At 37.5% G+C, this 20168-nt stretch overlaps 1 protein-coding gene across 2 annotated transcripts; it reads right to left on the bottom strand.

The window, feature by feature from the left end:
- Nucleotides 1-1447: 1447 nt before the first annotated feature.
- Nucleotides 1448-18378, bottom strand: vax1 (ventral anterior homeobox 1). Of its 2 annotated transcripts, XM_067454617.1 has the most exons (5): nucleotides 18241-18378; nucleotides 14587-14685; nucleotides 7429-8322; nucleotides 5514-5701; nucleotides 1448-3304 (listed from the first exon to the last, which is right to left on the bottom strand). In XM_067454617.1, the coding sequence occupies exons 3-5, from the start codon at nucleotides 7643-7645 to the stop codon at nucleotides 2756-2758; spliced, it is 954 nt and encodes a 317-aa protein (XP_067310718.1). In that variant the 5' UTR covers nucleotides 7646-8322; nucleotides 14587-14685; nucleotides 18241-18378; the 3' UTR covers nucleotides 1448-2755. The 2 variants fall into 2 exon arrangements, with proteins under 2 accessions (XP_067310718.1, XP_067310719.1); XM_067454618.1 differs by lacking the exons at nucleotides 14587-14685; nucleotides 18241-18378 and having other exon boundaries at nucleotides 7429-8640.
- Nucleotides 18379-20168: the final 1790 nt, after the last annotated feature.

Raw genomic sequence — 20168 nt, 5'->3', positions numbered from 1 at the left:
GGAAGATTCCCAAGACTCAGAAGGGCAGAGACTGCTCAAACACTTCGAGTAGCAAATTGACAAAGGCCTTTAGTTAGAAGCTTCCAATCAGCGCGCACATACATGAACACGAAAACACACACACATACATGTGACGGCTCAAAACTGAAAGCTAAACCTTAAAAATATAGGCAACTTTTCACTAGCATGTTTATACATTTTCAAACTAACAGCATAACGAAAATAAATAAATAAATAAAACAAAAAAAATTATTTACGGTAATTTAAAGTTTCTTTTCTTTTTTTAATTAAAGATTTTCAGTGTGAACAGTTTATTTTTGACCACCACTATATCTGCCAGAAATCATTATTGAATAAATGTGTTAAGTTAAACTTAAAATTATAAATCAAATTATATAATCAACAACGATTTTTAAAACTTATCTCCTGGTTTTCAAGTGTAGATTTATGAAAAGAAAAAAAATCCTAGGACTTGGAAAAAACAAGATTGGGGGCCCTTGAGGGAGCGATGCAGATGGAAAAGGAACTCAGTATGGCAAAACTTCAGCTGCATTGAGAAGTTCTGCTTTCATTTGGCTTGTCATTATCATTCTACAACCTTCAGACTTTGTTCTAGCATACATTTACAATTTTTTTAAATAATAATAATAATAAAAAATGTCACTCTCCCTATCCAATTTATTTTCACAAGTCTTTGTAAGTTTTATAAAATGCAATAACATCATAATCTTTGTCCAGTCACAAGGACAGATTTTTTTTCTGGGGGTGGAGTGTCTGATTTTGGGTTTGGGCAGAGTTGTCTGATCTTCCTTCCATACCACCCCTCAATAAATTATTAAATTCGCTATATATCATGTAAAATCAATGCATCTCATCCGTCATTCATATTTAAAAGCAATTGAAAAGTTTTAATTGTGTTTTCAAGAAATTCAAAATTTGTCCAAATTAAAAGAAAATAATAAATACTATTAATTTAGTTCACTGAAATGTATCACTTTTTATTTACGTCTTAAAGTGTAATCTCACAGTTGGACCAGTAGATTCCCCATAAACGCCCTGCTATTGTGTTTGCTACGATGGTTTTTATGTCCAAAACCAAGATGTTTCTGTCAATTCATGTAGAATATATTAAGAGTAAGAGCATTTGTCATTCCAGGATGTTCAAAAACATTTGTTCATGCAAGGCTAAACCACCGTGTGACTCTCAAACATCACCACAGCAGACAATGGCAGTGCTGTGACAGAACTGGCAGTGTTAAGTGACCTTGGACGATTTACACTGATGCCAAGAATGTCACTTGAAGAAACCGTCACACCATTTGGAATTTACACAGTTAAGAAAGATGGAATAAAAGACTGAAGAGATTGGTTTTGTTTTGACTTTTTAGTTATATATAATATATATCCACACTCATACCACGGTTCACAAACTTCAAGATATTTAACAACAACACCAGAGCTTTGATTGGCTGTTCAGTCAGAAACCCCACCCCCCCATACGTTCATTCTTTCATTATTTACAGATATACTAATGATCTATTTATTACAGACGTGAATAATTTACAATAAAATAACAATTTAGTTATTCAATCTTCTTGCTTTTATACTACAGTAATCGTACCCTGTTCGTCCATCAGAGGTCCGCCTCGTTTCAGCTCTGATAATAGAAAGGGCGTCAAATTCTTCTGAAAAACTTTGCCGCATTGGTACAGGGGTTGCTGCTCACGGCAATACGTCTAGTCCGATAATGCGAGGGTCTCGTTGATACTCTGCAGCTTAATCCCAGGCAATGACATCTCATGTTTTCTCGAAAGGTTTTCAGTTAAACACGCACCTAAACATGGAAACCAGGACTACAACTTTAGTACCAGCACACACACACACACAGAGGAGAAAAACTGCATATTCAAGACATACAAACTCACAAACTGAGACTGCCTTCAAAACTCATTTTGGGGAGCACCCTCACAGAAACCATTTAGAGAACAACACAGGACTATTGGACTATTTAACGGTGTGACAGCGTTTTCCTTCGATTTAGTCAGAACATCTTTAACCAAACGAATACAAAATGGTATGGACATCTGATCTCATAGCTTGGTACAGCAAATTCATGACCTCTATAAGCAGACTGTATATAAAGCCACAGTATGACTGTATTGTATGCTAACCTTTCGAAATGCATTCCGATATAATATATATATTTCATTATTTGAGACTTGGCAAACGCAACTATGTAAAAATCACATTTAGAACGCTCTTCAAACTGAAAACATGAACAACGTTGTCATGAGTTCAGTTTCTATCAGGGGGTCTGTGTTCTATACTGTTGTTTATACCCAGAAGCTTTCAGATTAGTTTTTAATCTGAATACAACTGTCCAGCTCCAAAAAAGGTGTATGGGAAAAAAGTGCCCCGAAAATATTGCCTCAGAAAGCATTTTCATCTCTCTTCCCCTCCATAATATCTTGCTACATTTCTTCCTCAAGCTCTCGTTTGTGTCAAATTTGGAGAAACATTGATTTAGTGCAAAAAGCTCTGAAAATCCTCGTTTTTGAAAGTATGAGTCCACCTTTTTTCAGTTCTGAAAGGAATCAAGTGTGCAGGTTGACGACATGAAAAAAAAAAGCGAGATTGAAAATACAACAGCACCAATGGGACTAAAGGGGCGAAAGTGATTAAAAAAAGAGAGATAATCAGAGCTCAAACTAATTTCAAAACAACAACAACGACAACAAAAAGAAACCCCTAGTGATCATTCCAAAACTTTCTTGTCTAGTGCTTCTTTGCCATTGGTCCGCGAGTAGGGCTCAAAGGCGGAGGAGCTCAGGTAGCGGGCAGAAAGTTCCTGCAAGTTCCCTGCGAGGGATCCGGCCATGCCGAGCGGGGTGGAGGACATGCGTGAGGCGACCGACCCAAGCAGAGAGGGCATAGGGAAGCTAAACAGCCCGTGGGCAGGTGGAGATCCCTGCAGCCCCGTGACTGTCCCCGAACTGGTCACCGCTGGCAACGGCGGGCTCCCCCCGGCTGTGCCTGAGCTGGCCGCGCTGCTGCTACTGCTGCTGGAGGAGCCTCCATTAGCGGTGATGCCCAGGGACGGCCCACGCAGGGCTGAGCTTAGTGACGAGCTCCCGCAGTGGGGCAGCAACCCTGGCAGGCCAGGGGGAGTGAGGAGCCGGCCCTGCTCCAGGAGACGGAGGACGCTGCAGGTGGCAGCTGTCTCAGAGACCACGGAACGCAGCTCGGAATCCTTCCCCTGATCCTTCTTCTGCTTCGTGCGCCGATTCTGGAACCACACCTTCACCTGCCGAAGGATTGAAAAGAGAGAAAGTCGTTTAAAATAGAACACGACAAACTAAATAATATGGAAAATGGTGTGATTTTGCATAATACTACTAAAATGCTACTTAGAATTGGTTACAAATGTAATAAATACATTTATAGATGTAAAACTACATAAGGTAAAATGTGATTAGATTATATATATACATGTCTAAGGTAAATCTGATCAAATTTTGGGTCGAAAAGTAAAAACACTATAAAATGAAATTAAAATGAAAATGAAACTTATTTTGACATTTAAAAAAAGGCCAAACGTAATAGATATAAACCTAATGAACTTTAAATGAACAAAAACATGTGCCTTTTCTTTTGAAAAACACCACAATGCAACCTACTTTTGCAAGGACGGGTGGATCAATACTGTTTGGAACCACGTAATTGTACTGTATCCATTTCATTTAGGTTTACAAAGAGATAGGAATGGCAATTTCCAGATAATGCATGTTTAGATCAAGCTCCAATAGCAAAACAAAGTCATGATATATATTTACTTTCTATAGAGGAAAGGAGGTCCGCTTCAAATTCACCATACTTCAAATGATCGATATACTCAGAGAAATAAGAACAATGAAGGATGACTAACATCTCAGAACTGTGTCACGCAGTTAAAGCGTCACATTATATGCATCACAATGGCAGGCATACTATTTAAAAGTTTTGTGTTAGTGCAAGATTAAAGAACGAAAAGGCAGTTATGTTTAGCAGAGCTTTAAGTGCATACCTTAACAGTATTATCAGTGTTGTAATGGCATGCTAATTATTGATTTATCAGATGACACCTGCCATTGTTTATAAATTACTAACATGCACATTTGTCATTTGTATTTGTTTAATCTTGCAAATGTTCTGGATGAGCTGGAACGGCAAGGAAATGAATTAGCATGTTTTAAAAAAAACAACAATATTTTCCCTCTCATTTTCGACGCTTTCTTGACTTTGTTCCAGCAATGCATTGTTTTATTCCTCAAAAACACTTTCACAAATGGATGACTTTCCTTGTTTGATCTTTCCTCAGAACATTTCGAACACAATGTTAATTTCATGATGCCATCATTAAGGAGCACTTCACCGTCCTCATCAGGCGGCCAAGAAGAGACACGGGAAGCTTTAATGTAATCAAGGCATGGATTTGAACTGCACTGTAGCACGGAGCATTAGAGAGGGCATTAGTGAAGCTAACTCTATTGTGCTCCATGTGTTAGCAGCACCGATCTGCCTCGGGGCTTCAAATGTCGTAATTTCGCCCCACAGGAGAGCAGAAGAATTTTAAAGTCGTTAGCGGGGTGATGATGTGATAGAATGCGACACAGTTCAAATGGCCAACAGAATTAGAAACATTGAGACAGCATTGTCGGTTTGCAGGTGTTCAGGGAGTTTAATTAGGGGAGGCCCGATCAATAGTAACTACATATGACTGAATAATTGAGGAAAATTATTGTGTTGAAATAAAAACAAAAGCAGCTATATGATAGTGTTTTATAATTTTTTTTGTGAGCCATTTTAATAAACGCAAGTCACGCAACCACGTGATATGATGAACATGCTCACTGACGAATAAACAAATAAAAAACGTGGGCTCCAAAATTAGCTTTACTACAGTTTCCCCGCACTGCAGATTATACAGGGAGACACGCAGAGAGATAGAGTAAGAGATAGATAGAAAGAGAGGGATAAAAAAGGTCAGAAAAGCAGAGAGAGAGAGAGAGAGAGAGAGAGAGAGAGAGAGAGAGAGAGAGAGTGCATGTACAGTTCAGTCATGTAATCTCAAGCTCGCGACCTCTTGCTGACCCCTGCATAAAGCATGTGCTGCAAATGCATCGCTGGGCTTATTTTTGTAAAACGGGCCCTTATTCCACTGACAAACCATCATCAAACCATCAAAAAAATATCAGGAAAATGCGATCGGATCACTGATGTTTTAGGTGGCCTGAAGGGATGCCACAGAATGATCAAAAGGCAATCAAAATAAAGATATAAAATGATAAACATTGATACCAGGTAGCTCTGTGTGTTTTAAAATGGTACAGAGAATCAAATATGCATCAGACATTTGTTTGGGAGCGCCTACATACAAGTGTGTGATTATTTTTGCTTTTGTCTTGTGTTTATGCAGTCTTTATTATTGTTGTAATTGTATTTGTGTGTGACGATATGTGCATTTGAGTGTGTACCTGAGTTTCAGACAGGTTAAGCTGTCGGGCAAGTTCGGTTCGTTCTCGTCCCACAACATACTGGCACCGCTGAAACTCCATCTCCAGTCTGTACAGCTGTTCTGCTGTGAACGAGGTCCTTGTACGCTTTGGTCGGTCTAGATCCAAACCCTTGGGGAGAATAATCTCTCGAATCGAACCTTTGGCATCTAAATGTCAAGGGGAAATGTTTTCAGTAAATTACAGTATACCTGCTATAAGGTTATTATAAAAATATTTGTACATACATACAATTAGAAGAAATCATGATATAATAAAAACATGCTAAAAGTGATTTTTTGAGACATTAATATACGTTGTAATGCAAAACATATTTAACATGACAAGAATTGCCGTTTTTAATCAAGAAAAGCTTTTTCCCCAAAGGCCGTAACATTTTTGTAGGTATGTCATGGCAAATAAATGCCAAACAAATGCCGACTAGTCCTTTATTATTTTATTAATAATAAAAAAGGTCTGTTCTTTTAAATATTAACTCATCATGTAGGAAAATAGTTGCATAGGTCCAAATACACAAACAAATCTATATAAACAAACAGAAAATCTATTTTCTATTTTTTTGTCTTTCACATTTTAGTTATAAATATTTCTACTATCTCAAAACACATGAAATGATTACTAAAAACTTTTTGTAATAAAGTTATTAATAAAGTAAATAAAGAGATATAGAGAAATGTGTGATTTAAAAAGTAAATAAATTAAATATTTAAAAACATACACATTAGCTGGTAATTTAGATTTAAAGATTTTCAATCTTTTTTAGTTTTGTTTTGTTATTATTGTCTCTGTGGTATGGACAACCGTGCACCGTGCTTATCCAAAAATTAAATCAATATATGCATTCTTTTTAAAATTATTTATGCTTTATGACAACTTCAAAATCATAAACACACACCCACACACAGATCTAAAATAATTTAAATCCAGATACTGAATTATTGTATTGGCTGCTGAATTGTGACTGAAGAAATGACAACAGTTTCATACGGTTAATTTCCTCATATTTCAACAGGCCTCTGAGACTGACCTAGATTTAGCTTCATAACCTAAATAAATTAATGGAGCTGATTGCTCTCCAGAATTTTACAATCAGCTGACAGTAGCAGGAGGGGCTTCACAACTATGTTAGTAATTTGACACAAATATAGACAAACAGTTTTCAACCAGCAAATCTCGAAACATTATAATAGCTTCTTTGAAAACTTGTGAAAAATTTTCACTTTACAAGTAAATTGCTCAACAAGTTTCTTGAAGAATTTTTTTTAAGATCTCATTCCGATACCTTAGCAATTTTTGCGATGATGGACAAAAAGCTCTGAAGCTCATAAATATAAAAAGCAGAGACCAAGAGACCATCTAAAAATGTAAATCAACACAAACAGTTGTGTAAATAAAAAGTTAAATTATCCCCTAATTTATGTACAAAAATTACTCAATTGTTCCTTAAATTTTACAATCATAGAAACAGTTAAACAAATAAAACTTTATCAATCATTTAGTACAGTGATAAAGTGTTTTCCAGCTTTGATAATTATTGTACTAATTTTAGTGTTTATGTCTATAATTGTAATACTCAAAAATGACTCAAAATAGCATTTGTAAACAAAAGGTAACAGATAAACACAGCACAACAGCTGAAAAAAATAACAATCATAATTATTTTTCTATAATACAGAACATATTTTTCCTTGTTCTCAATTCAGCTCACAAATGTACACTTATGAACACTCTAATCTATACACAATTCACTCATGGAAGAAAACAAAACCAAACCAGCGACACCGAAGAACTAGCACTAAAAGCAAAATTGAAAAAGTCAAGTTAAGGCGATTTCCAGAATGTACTGAAAGCTCCAAAAGAGTGTTCTTAAACTTACCTCGAACTAAAATCCTCCGACAGTAGTCAGGATCTCCTGAGCTCGTCCGGCTCTTTTCGCAGTTTTCCACTGGCCCGGATGGAGAGAAGGACTCCTGCTGGTCCTTCAAGAATGTTTTTGAAATGTTCCCCTGAGAATCCTTTCCCTCTTTCCCCTCTTTTAGTCCATTCTTCAGCAGCATTCCGGACTCTGAGTCTTGGCTGTAGCGGACTTCCATAGTCGCTTATCCTCTGTGAAGATTTCTCCTTCTTTTTCTCCTTGTTGGGCAGAAATAACTGTTCGGGTATGGACACACACTGCTTATTCTGGGTAATATAGGTTTGGTCTCTCTGTAAAACAGCAGCTTGGAGTCAGAGTCAGATAGCTAATGTGCCACCAGCACTTGCCCAGTCCAATGATCTGCCCTATTATCTCTGTGCAGACTCACTTGCCCAATGATCATAGACTTCTCACCCAAATTCAACAGCAATTTAACAGCTCCTCTCCTTGTAACATTCACATCAGGCTGATCTCCGGGTAATCAGAGCTGTGGACGGACGCATGCTCGCCGCTTCAATTGATTACGGTAATTTTGCTGCCTCCACATTTGCGTAACCTCATGAATACTCTAAACTGTTTGGGAAATACACATTGTCCTGATAGAGGGGTCCACTCACTCCGACCCCCCTCTCCGCCCTCGTTCACACAGGATCAAGGGAGATGATTTGCCTCGAATCGCCACCACGCACAATCACAGAGCCAAAGGACCACCAGAAAAGTTCCACTTCATTCCTCGATGCCCAGGCACTGGCCGTTCCTCTGCTCTCAGGCTGTAGTTCGGTAGGGCTAACTTTGCGTGCAGGCTGGCGAATCTCCCCCCGGATAACGGCCCGATACCACACTGCACCCTCGGAGCTAATACAAGCGAGGAGCGAAAAGAGAGAGAGGGAAAGATCGGTAGAGAGCAAAGAGAGAGAGAGAAAAAGAATGAGGGAGGCGGAGAGACCTGAAACACGAAAAAAATGGAATCCACTTCGCTCGGAATCTGTAGTGGTAATGAACACGGATTCACAAAAGAAAGGAGATGAACACAAGGGAACTCTGTCAGGGGACAGTGTGCAACAACCACCCAGAGTTATCCTGCACCTCTAATACCAACCCAAACCGAATGCTACGATCACTCAGCCCCTTACCCTGAAAGAAACCTGCTAAAGCACCGCTAAAAAACTCAACCTGTCCGAGATCCCAACGCTAAAACCCAAAGCAACCCCCTCCTCCTCCCCTCTCCCACTCCTTCCACACCACTACACACCCACCCACTCAGTCTCGCCTATTTTCATTGTCAAAGCAACAATATCTGGGGGAACAGCAGTGGTCTGTAATCCAATAAGACCATTGATTAGGCTACAATGATTCAATTCAAGCCAATGGTTGCGAGCATGGAACAGGCTCGGACCCTTCTTGTCACCTTGCAGGGCCAGAGGCCCTCTTCATGCTGAACTCCCCCCCTCCCGAAGCCATTCAGTCCTTTATGGGAAACGGAGAGCAAAAGGAGTGAAAGATGGCAATTATCTAATTGGACTATTAACAAACAATTCTGTGAGTGTGTCTGGTAGGGAGCAGAAGAGGATTGGGAGGGGGGTGCTGGACTAACTTCATTTAGCGAGTGTGTGGGGCAGCCTGTTCGAGAGAGGGAAAGGTTGTTTAAAGAAAAGATGAGAGGGAGGGATTGTTTAAAGAAAAGGTAAGAGCAGGCTACGAAAAGGGGCCGCAGGGGCAGAGGGGCAATTCTGCGCCGAGCTTGGGAAAAAGAGTTTGGTGGGACGTGTACCAGCTGTGGTCCGAGACGTTCCAGGTCAACAAAAGATGAAGATGTCCTGCATGGAGACTGTAGGACACAAAACTGTCTTGGTACAGAGGCATCTTCAAATATATCTTGGTTTTTAAAACAATCAATGCCGTATGATACCTGTTGAAAAGAACACATTTTAAGTTTGGGATGCTGGTTTCTAAAATTACCTCTTATTATTAATTTGTTACTCAAGACATAAATATCAACCCTTAGGTTACTAATATGAATCCATAAGTTATTAAAGTCAAGCCTTAACTCTTTCCCCGCCAAACACAGAATTTTCTGTTATTTGTAAGAAGGCGGTTCCCTGCCAAAAACGTAATTTTCCGGTTACCATGTTTTTACTATTAGACACTATAGGGGGTGCTATTATGCATCTTCTGAATGAGCACTGAATCTCCTAATCAAAACACATACACGAGTAAGACGGAGTAAAAAAAGCAAATATATAAGCAGATGCATATGGGAAAATAATGTGATCATCAACATTAAACAGTATATGAATCAAAACTTCTAATTCAAAAAATCTAATTATCTGAATGAAATGTGAACCCAGGACGAGCTACAGGACTGTGAAGCATTAGGGGTGTTTATGGACTCGATCTACTCCATCTGTGTTTGATAATAGTAATGAATCTGATCTGAATGCAATTTTGGACAAAAACGTGCTTTTTCTTTTTCTTCTGCTTCTTTTTGTTCAAAATGTTGTTTTTTATTAAATGAAGCACCCATATTCAAGCCCTCATATCCTCAGCTAGAATCGTAGATTCTGCAGATTATGCAGAGCCTCTGATGCCCTTCCTTTGAAACTGCATTGATTTGGACCTTCAACCTTTTGGTTGCCCCTGAAGTCCATTAAATGGAGAAAAATCCTGAAATGTTTTCCTAAAAAAACTTTAATTATTTTTGATTGAAGGAAGAAAGACATGCACATCTTGGATGACACTGGGGTGAGTAAATTATCAGGAAATTTTCATTTTGAACTGAACAAATCCTTTAAATAACTAATATGTTCTCTTAAGTTAAGAATACCAACTCTAAAACACAATAATATTAAGATTTATGTTACAAATATCAATATGAGCCTTTAAAAGGTACACTAACTTCTTTTGTTCAAAATTAATAAAATGTAAATAATAATACATTAATCCTTCTTTCAAAATATGTTTTTACATGTTCTTACTCTCATTATGTTAAGCCTATTGTAAGTGTTTATATTTTAGACTGGGCAAGATGGCTTTCACAGAAAATGGCCTATGTATGTCACTCACTTGTACATGTCTCGTCATTTGTAAATAGAGAAAAGTGACTCCGGCTACTTTGATGCATGTGGTGTGTAAATGGCATAGGTTAGTTGTCACAATGAACGAGAAAGGCTGACATGGAGCAGTTAAACATCAAACCTCCAGGTAATCACCCTCTTTAAAAAAAGAGGCTGAAAAGAGAACAAGACAAGCTTGTAATAAAACAATAATAAACATTAGCAGGGCTTTTTGGAAATGGTGAGAACTGATGGGTTTTAATTGTAAAAGTCACACGGAGACGACATCTTTATTATTCAACAGGTGAGTAACCTATTTTACTAAACAGATAAATTTTAACTATATGTATATAAATGTGTAGCTCTCAAACAATTAATTATAAAGCCTTATTTATTTATTTATTTTAGTGCTGTGCTGGAATCGTATTAATAATTTGTTAAGGGAATAGATTTTTCAGTAAAGATTTACAACTGTGGCGTGTTTTAGCTATAGTTTCTAAATATGTACTGATATTTTTCACAACAAATGCTATACAAAATAAGCAGTGGTCCAAGCACAGTAATAAGGAGCCATCAATGGTCTTAAATATATCCTTACTCTAACAAATACTATAGTTAAACAATTACAATAAATATCTTACTTTTTTTTAAAGGCCAAGTCTGGACCTTTTTGATGTGCTCTGCTAATAAAACTAGCGTTTAGATATTCTAAGAAATAACAGGAAATTAACTTTTTCAATAAAATATTTTTTTTTAATTAAAGTTAGTTTGACCAACCATGGCACTTTGATTTAGAAAATTCTGTCAAACTGATAAGATTGTAGGTGCTTAAATAAATAAAATAAAAACATCATATACATCAAAACATCAAACATCATATAAACAAGTAATTCAAAGTTTTTAGTCTTTGACTTTCATGGAGCCATTGAGGGCAAAACCGCCATAGAACTCCATAGAATTTCCAAATCTTAAATATACATCTCAAAATAAAAATATGTGAACAAGATGCATGTTTTGAGCACTTATGATCCAAATAATGCACCTGCTGCAGTATTTCAATCATTAAAAAATGGTGCTACCTCATTGGTTCTTGCGGAAGCACAAATGTGCTGCATAACACGCAAATTAACCTAACTGGTTCTTGTGGAAGTTCAGAAGTGCTGCATAACACATGAGAATGAACCTCATTGGTTTTTGAAGGTCAAGCAAGCATGCTTAAGCCTCCATTTATCATAACAGATGTGTGCACTGACCATTGTTTATATGTAAAGAAAAGCCTAAATTAAATATTTTTAAGCGATCGAGTCTCTTCAGAAAATTTGCACTAAACTGTTCAATTTTTATGGGTTAGTTTTTTTACGATCTCTTTATGAACTTGTCTGGTAGTTGCGCAGACTGTCAATGGAGAGAAAGAAATCTTTCTATATTTCAATTAAAAAATATCTTTGTGGCGAGGTGAGCAAAAGACATGGGAGGAGCGAGTGAGACCGGGGACGTGATTGCGAAAGAGCGTCACCTGCGAGCCACACCGGTCTCAAATCCTCTCATGAGGGAGCTCGGAGGCATTTAAGGACGAGCGACACCAGTCAAGGACGAGAGAGGACCAGGCCTGGATTTTACATTGAGTTTTATTTATGTTTTGTTATGTGTGTGGTTTACTTTCGTTTTGTTTATTTAATAAAAGTTGTTGAATGTTCGCCGGTTCCCGCCTCCCTCCTTCCCATCTACAAACTTTATTACAATCTTCATTTGTGTTCTGAAGATGAACAAAAGTCTTACGGGTTTGAAATGACATAAGGGTGAGAAGTTAATGACAGAATTTTCATTTTTGGGTGGTTGTTGGGGGTAGATACCCTTACGAAAGGGTATATAGGTGCTGTATATTAGAAAATATAATGCTATACATAATCCAATATATTCACATATATGGGATTTAATATTTATATTTTCCAATTTATTGCAATATATTGAAAGCGGCAATCGTTATATGTATATTTTGCAATATATGCAAAATATACATGTTTTGTGTGGTATACATATACGTGTGGCATGGCTGTTGGGTGCCAGTCTGAGTATTTCACAATTTGCTCAGTTACTGGGATTTTTACACACAACCATTTCTAGGGTTTACAAAGAATGGTGTGAAAAGGGAAAAACATCCAGTATGCAGCAGTCCTGTGGGCAAAAATGCCTTGTTGATGCTAGAGGTCAGAGGAGAACGGGCAGTCTGATTCAAGCTAGAAGAGCAACTTTGACTGAAATAACCACTCATTACAACCGAGGTGTGCAGCAAAGCATTTGTGAAGCCCCAACACGCACAACCTTGAGGCGGATGAGCTACAAAAGCAGAAGACCCCACCGGGTACAACTCATCTCCACTACAAATAGGAAAAAGAGGCTACAATTTGCACGAGCTCATAAAAATGGGACAGTTGAAGACTGGACAAATGTTGGCTGGTCTGATGAGTCTCGATTTCTGTTGAGACATTCAGATGGTAGAGTCAGAATTTGGCATAAACAGAATGAGAACATTGATCCATCATGCCTTGTTACCACTGTGCAGGCTGCTGCTGGTGGTGTAATGGTGTGGGGGATGTTTTCTTGGCACACTTTAGGCCCCTTAGTACCAATTGGGCATTGTTTAAATGCCACGGCCTACCTGAGCATTGTTTCTGACCATGTCCATCCCTTTATGACCACCATGTACCCATCCTCTGATGGCTAATTCCAGCAGGATAATGCACCATGTCACAAAGCTCGAATAATTTCAAATTGGTTTCTTGAACATGACAATGAGTTCACTGTACTAAAATGGCCCCACAGTCACCAGATCTCAACCCAATAGATCTACTTTGGGATGTGGTGGAACGGGAGCTTCGTGCCCTGGATGTGCATCTCACAAATCTCCATCAACTGCAAGATGCTATCCTATCAATATGGGCCAACATTTCTAAAGAATGCTTTCAGCACCTTGTTGAATCAATGCCATGTAGAATTAAGGCAGTTCTGAAGGCGAAAGGGGGTCAAACACAGTATCAGTATAGTGTTCCTAATAATCCTCTACGGGACTGTATAATACCATCAATATATTATTTAATGTATTTCCAAAATATAATATATTGGAAAATAATATATTACAATACATTTCAAGTAATATATTGGTAAATATATTTTCCTTTCGTAAGGGAAGGACAGTACATGCTTTTCAACTAAGAATCTTAGTTGAAAACATGCTTTACTAGAATCCCTTGATCAACCAGGTTCCAATATGGATATTTAACACAACTGCTATGCTGGTCTAAAAAAACTAGATTGGCAACCAGTATACAGGAAAGGTTTTTAGCAAAGTAGAATGTACTGCTGGGATTGGACTTAAACCTAGTTGAGACCCATCAGTTTTTACAGGAGAGCAAGTGCACAGTCCACTGCACCTAGCAACATATCAGAAAATGTTTGACCCTGTAGTCATGCAAACTACTAATCAACCTTTTGATACTTATAAATTCTAAGTATTTGTAGTATGTGGCATCAGGGAAGCATTATCTGAAATCAAACCGCATTGACTATTGCATTGTCAAAAGCCATTCCACATACTGTTACACACTAGACACAACAATTTAATAATTTGTGTTGGAAATTAAAGTCCTGACCTTCAGTTTAGTCATTTCAGTCATTAACGTGAAATGCTAATATTTTCAAAATGGAATATTTGTTGGCTTTCATAAATTTTGTTTTTTACATTTCTGTGTGAAGGTTATTCAGATATTTCCTTAATGAAGTTGCTATGAGGATCCCAGAACAATATGAGTGCCATTTCCTCTTCTTCTGTTTGTCTCTATTGTGTCACTGCTGGTAAAGCCTCCCATCAGATGGTAAGTGAAGCCCACAGTGTCAGAATGGCAAAACTCACCCACCTCATTTATTTAGAGACAACAAAACACTTCAGCGACAAAAGAGAAGAGGGACAAAGGGTAGATGGGCGGAAAAACACATACATAGAGACAAAAAGACAGATGGTGAGACATGTCAATAGATAAATAAGAAACAAGGCATGACATGACAATACCTGAAGATGGGAAAACACATTTTGTTCAGCTCCTTTGATTCTGGGCAATACAGCATTTGGGTTACGCAGCTATCAGAGCTCCAAGATTTTACAAACCTCCTATGGATCATGGAGAAACAAAAGAGGTTGCATAAAAATATGCAATAGGAATATGTTCACTACTTTCATTTTAAATATTGAATACCTGCTTTATAAAATGTCTCTGTGTGTGAATATCTGGAACTATTCAAACTCCCGTAATTCAACATAAATACATTTAATAAGATTTCAGAATTATTAACCAGTGAATTTAGTCATTATAATTTAATATACAGTTAAAAAAAGTATGGTATGTAACAGTGTTATTAATTCACTCAGTGTTAAAAATTTGATCTTTAAGAGAACATTAAAATAAACTATATATTAATATCAATAAATAATCTCTAATACTGGCCGTTAAACCGATATGGTTGTGATATGTTTTTCTAATTACTAATTAGTCTGTAAAATCAAACTCATAAGACAGGTCAGTGTACTTGATCCTGTTAAATACACATGCTAATATAAAAAAGGCACTTTCAACAATAAACCTTAAAATATATTACTCTAATAGGGTAAAACACACATCGATAACATATTCTACTCACCACTCCCAACTAACACCAGTGCGTTCTTGCTCAGCTAATACACCCATTACTAGACAAAGTGTGTTTTGGCTGCAAAAGAGGCCAAGGGGGAGAGACTTGAGTCCTATCTTGCTTAATAGCTCATTAGTAGAGCTAAGCAGGCTCTCTTTATCGCTAGCACCTTTATTCTGCTAATGTTCCTCGTACCTCTTTCTGCCATCTAAGACATTTCAAACATGCAGGAAGGCAGAGCTTACAACCTGGAAACCACACTACTAACAGAGAGGGGTTGTTCTGAAATTATTTTTTAAAAGTTTATCAAAGTAAGAAAGTTTAGGAAAGCAAACATGGCCTGCTCATAAACTCAACACACTAAGATGCATAAAGTAATGTCTAATAAATCCACACGTAACAATAATACAGCATGATTATTTATCAGGTAATTTTTTGTGTGCAAAAACACAGAATGCATCGAGAGAGAATCAAAATAAAGGAAATGAATAAAGGTGCAGAGGCTGACAATCAACTATATTGTATTTGAGGTCTGTTCGACTTAGGAAGGCCACATTTCCGTAGATCTAATGGTTCAAAATCAAGTTTTGTATATTTTCAAGAATAGGACAAATACCTTACTATTTTTTAAAGGATTAGTTCACTTCAAAATGAAAATTTCCTGATAATTTACCCACCCCATGCCATCCAAGATGTTCATGTATTTCTTTCTTTCTTCAGTGGAAAATAAATTACGTTTTTTGAGGAAAACATTTCAGGATTTGTCTCCATATAATGTATTTCTATGCCAACCAAAATGTTGAAGGTCCAAATCAATGCAGTTTCAAAGGGCTTCAAAGGGATCTGCATGATCCCAGATGAGGAATAGAGTCTTACCTTGCAAAACCATTGGTAATTTTCTAAAAAAAGAAAAGAAAAAAAGGACACCATACCAGGGATTGCACAATCACGTCAGAAAGGTCACATTAGACGTAGGCAGAGGAACTAAAGATTGGAATATACTCTGCAAGGACAAGAAACAAGAAATGTGAACCTTTTCTCGAGAGAAAAGAACAAGAACAAAGTAAGAGCAAGAACAAGAACAAAGTTCGTTCTGGCCAGTACATTCCATACTTCATGAAAAAAGCAGGTGCCGATCATCTGCGTTTTGCCGCATTAACCACGCCCAATTTAAATGTCTGACCAATCACACAATAGCTCTCAGACACCTGCAATAAAAAAGTTCTGCTCAGGCGATGTATCGAGAACAAGCTGTGAGAACTCCCAAACCAGGGCTGCGAGAACAAAATTACGTTATTTTGTTCTCGCAGCCCTGGGAACGAGAATTTTTTTCTCTGTTCTTGCGGAGTATGTTGTAGCCTTATTATAAACATCCTTTAGCAAAAAAAAGGCAATTTTTAGCAATTTTGAAGTTGGAGATAAGTCTTCGCTTGGGGGGTACTTCCGCCTACGTCTAGCGTGACCTTTCAGACGTGATTGCGCAATCCATGACACGCCGCAGAGCAGTGCAAGAAGAGCAATTTAGGTTGAAAAGTATATAAATGCTTTTTTTCTTCTTAAAAATGACAGATGGTTTCGCTAGATAAGACCCCATTCCTCGTCTGAGCTCGTGCAGAGCCTCTGAAGCCATTCAAACCCCTTTGGAACTGAATTGATTTGGACCTTTATTTTGGTTGCCATTGAAGTCCATTATGTGAAAAGAAATTCCTGGAATGTTTTCCTCAAAAAACGTAATTTCTTTTCGACTGAAGAAAGAAAGAAAGACACTAACATCTTGGATGAGATGGGATGAGTAAATTATCAGGAAATTTTCATTTAAAAGTGAACTAATCCTTTAAAAGAAGTGATTTTCAGATCATTTTTCTGGAGACCATGTGGTCCATGTTCTCATTTTTTCTTCCATCATGTTACTTAAAGACTCTCATTCAGATTTAACAAATCAGTTCCATCTCTCAACACCTGTTCTCCTGTTCAAAACGGTGCTAGGGACCATCAAATCATAATACACCATATAATACCAGCAGAAACCTGTCTGATGTAGTCTCTCTCTCTTTGTGTGTGTGTGTGTGTCTGTCTGTCTGTCTGTCTGTCTGTCTCTCTCTCTCTCTCTCTCTCTCTCTCTCTGTGTGTGTGTGTGTGTGTGTGTGTGTGTGTGTGTGTGTGTGTGTGTGTGTGTGTGTAAGTATACAAGCTAAGGTTTCTCATCAGAGCAAATTTTGTTACGGTCTAATGTAGGGTGTCAGAGAGCCATTACTGCAGGAGGGGTATTTGTAGCCATCGCTCTTATCTTTGAGACATAATCTCAGACAATCAGTCCAATTTCAATTAAATGAGCTGGGCTGCAAAGAGATTTTGTGAATAATTTTGGTTTTCTTTTATATTCAATTGAAGCTTTAACAAAAGGCAAACGAGTCATGTAAAATTAAATTGTAAAATTAAAAAGTTATTAAAAGTTTATAAAGAATTCAAAAAGCACACCAAAGCTTTGGAGTCTTAAGAAAAAATATGAAAGAAAAAATATTTAATTGCAAGAAACTGCTAACATTATGAACATTTAATTATTTTCTTTTCTCTTTACAACAAAGAAAACCAACCATGATGTTTGCACTGATTAATGATCTGTTAGCTAAAATAACAGAATCACAAGACATGTCCTGACAAATAGCAGAAATATGTTCCCAGTGGGACAATTTTCAGTTATATGTCATGCATAATTGAGGCTTTTTGATCTCCCTCCCCCCTCTAGTGTACCACTTTAGCTTGGTTTCAGGATTCCATCCACAAAGCTCTAGCCTACTTATAAGTGCATCCTAAGGACCGCAATCTGTTACAGCAACCATGTGGGTTAAAAGGGTAAATTAATGCGACACGTTGTGGAATATAACGCACAGAGTCACATGTTTGGGCGGCATTGGATTTATAGGCTGCGAATTAGAAATAGGATCTGGTCAAAACACATTTAGCCTACTGCACACACAATTATCTCATGTGTTTTCTAAACTTTATTTTAGCGAAACACGCAAAAGCTGGGAATTACCGTGGTAGCGTCCGGGTATTTCCACCACCAATGCATGGTTAATTAAGGGCTTTTTGGATAGGCCTGAAATGTATAAATAATCAAATGTAACCAAACTGGTAAACAAATATGTGTAAAATAGAAACAAACAGACCATCACCACATTAGCCACTGTGTTTCCAAAGTGTTTGTGGCGCGCGACGGTTATTCCTCAGTGTCAGATAGTTTAGCGACTGACGCCATCTTCTGGAGGTTTAACGACATCACATGCTATTGACGAGGCAAGTTGACATTTTTCGACCGATTCAAGTACATTTTCATTTTGTATTATCATGTTCTTTAAAGTTAAGTAACTATGCAATACAGCACATTAACACATCAGCTATTAGGCTATCTAGAAACAAGTAGGCTAAGTAATATATCGAATTTAGGATAGTTCCTTAATCAATTAAAGAAGATTAGATTAACGTTGTTGTTTTGTTTTTACTCTGAATAAAGTCATAAAATGCATCACTAACTAATCAAGTGTTCTAGTCACTATTCAGGAACATGAACATGAACAGGAAATGCTTTTTCACTTTAAAATAATGGTCCGGGTCACCATCATGTCGCTAGCTCATGCAGAGTGACTAGGTAACACTGTAGTAATTAGTGATACATTTTATGACCACTTTAAGAGTAAAAAAATACAATTGCTCACATTTCAGACATGTTTTGATTGGTAATTAATTATTAATTCTTATAGTAGCATATTGCCAATCTCCTTCAGCAATCTTAATCCTAAATTCGATTGGCCTACTTACTGATTAGCTAAACTTGTTTCTATATTAGTAAGTAGTAGTAGATGAAGTGTTAATGTAGTTAGGCTACTCATTAGTCTTGCATTACTTAGTTACCTACTATTATTAATGAGTCACGGACCATTATTCTAGTGTTAACCTACACAAAAATCTTTTGAACATTTCCATAGTTTCGACCACAGTTTACTGTGCCAGTTACTAAGCCAACATTTTTTTTTTTTGGTCAATACATATTGATATTACTGATTTTATTTGTAAAGAAAGGGTCGGTTTACAGGCCTATGCGTTCACACTTTTGGTGCGCACCCGGGTTCGATTGACGTCAGAATTCGGTTCGTTTGGATGATGTGAACGCGGTCTTCCGAATTAGGTCACGCACCCGCAAACTGTATGGCTACTCGAGTCCGCTTCACTTAAAAAGGTTGTATAGGGTTCGGTTAATGTAAACTCTGGTACCGTTCGCTGCTGATGTGAACGCAATCGTACTAAATTGCGGAAGTGAACTGCTAATGACATATGATTTGATAAAAATGTGTTTCACTCCTTTTTCTTGCGAGCATGATGGACGTAGGCTGCAAGTAGAGAGCTGTAATTCTCCAATTGTCTTCAGCGTTCTTTAGAGCATTTGCAGTAGGTACATTAGTGGTATAGATGCAAGTGCCATTACTGAAGCTTTGGTAAAAAATAAATAAATAAATACAAATAAAATAAAATAAAAACAAATACAAAAATATAAAAGTTAGGTGAGCAATGCTATTTTTTCTGCTACCTTATCACTCGTCTTCATTACCAATCAACGGGGTAAACAGCTGCTGCTTGATGACGCAATGACCCCGGTTTGGACCCAAATAATATAATATGAACACAGCAGTGGTGGCAGGAGGAGAGGGGAGCAATCAAACTTGGGTTCGGCCCAGGCAATCGAACCAAGTGTGAAAGCACCATAAGACTTTTTAGACTGTAAGGGCCAATAAAATATAATAATAAACAACTTATTATGACATTTAATGTAGCCTAAGTCCTCACTGTTAGAAATGCCTTTCGGTCAAATCTCATTTTAATGATGTGTGCACATAGGCCTAGTTCTGTGATAGTTAAGAAAAGTATCCTCATATAAAATCAGTGGAAGTCAATGACGTCCTCAAACAG

The sequence above is a fragment of the Pseudorasbora parva genome, chromosome 10 (genome assembly GCF_024679245.1).
Source record: "Pseudorasbora parva isolate DD20220531a chromosome 10, ASM2467924v1, whole genome shotgun sequence".
NCBI classification, from domain to species: Eukaryota; Metazoa; Chordata; class Actinopteri; order Cypriniformes; family Gobionidae; genus Pseudorasbora; species Pseudorasbora parva.
This window is presented reverse-complemented; position numbering and strand designations above follow the sequence as displayed.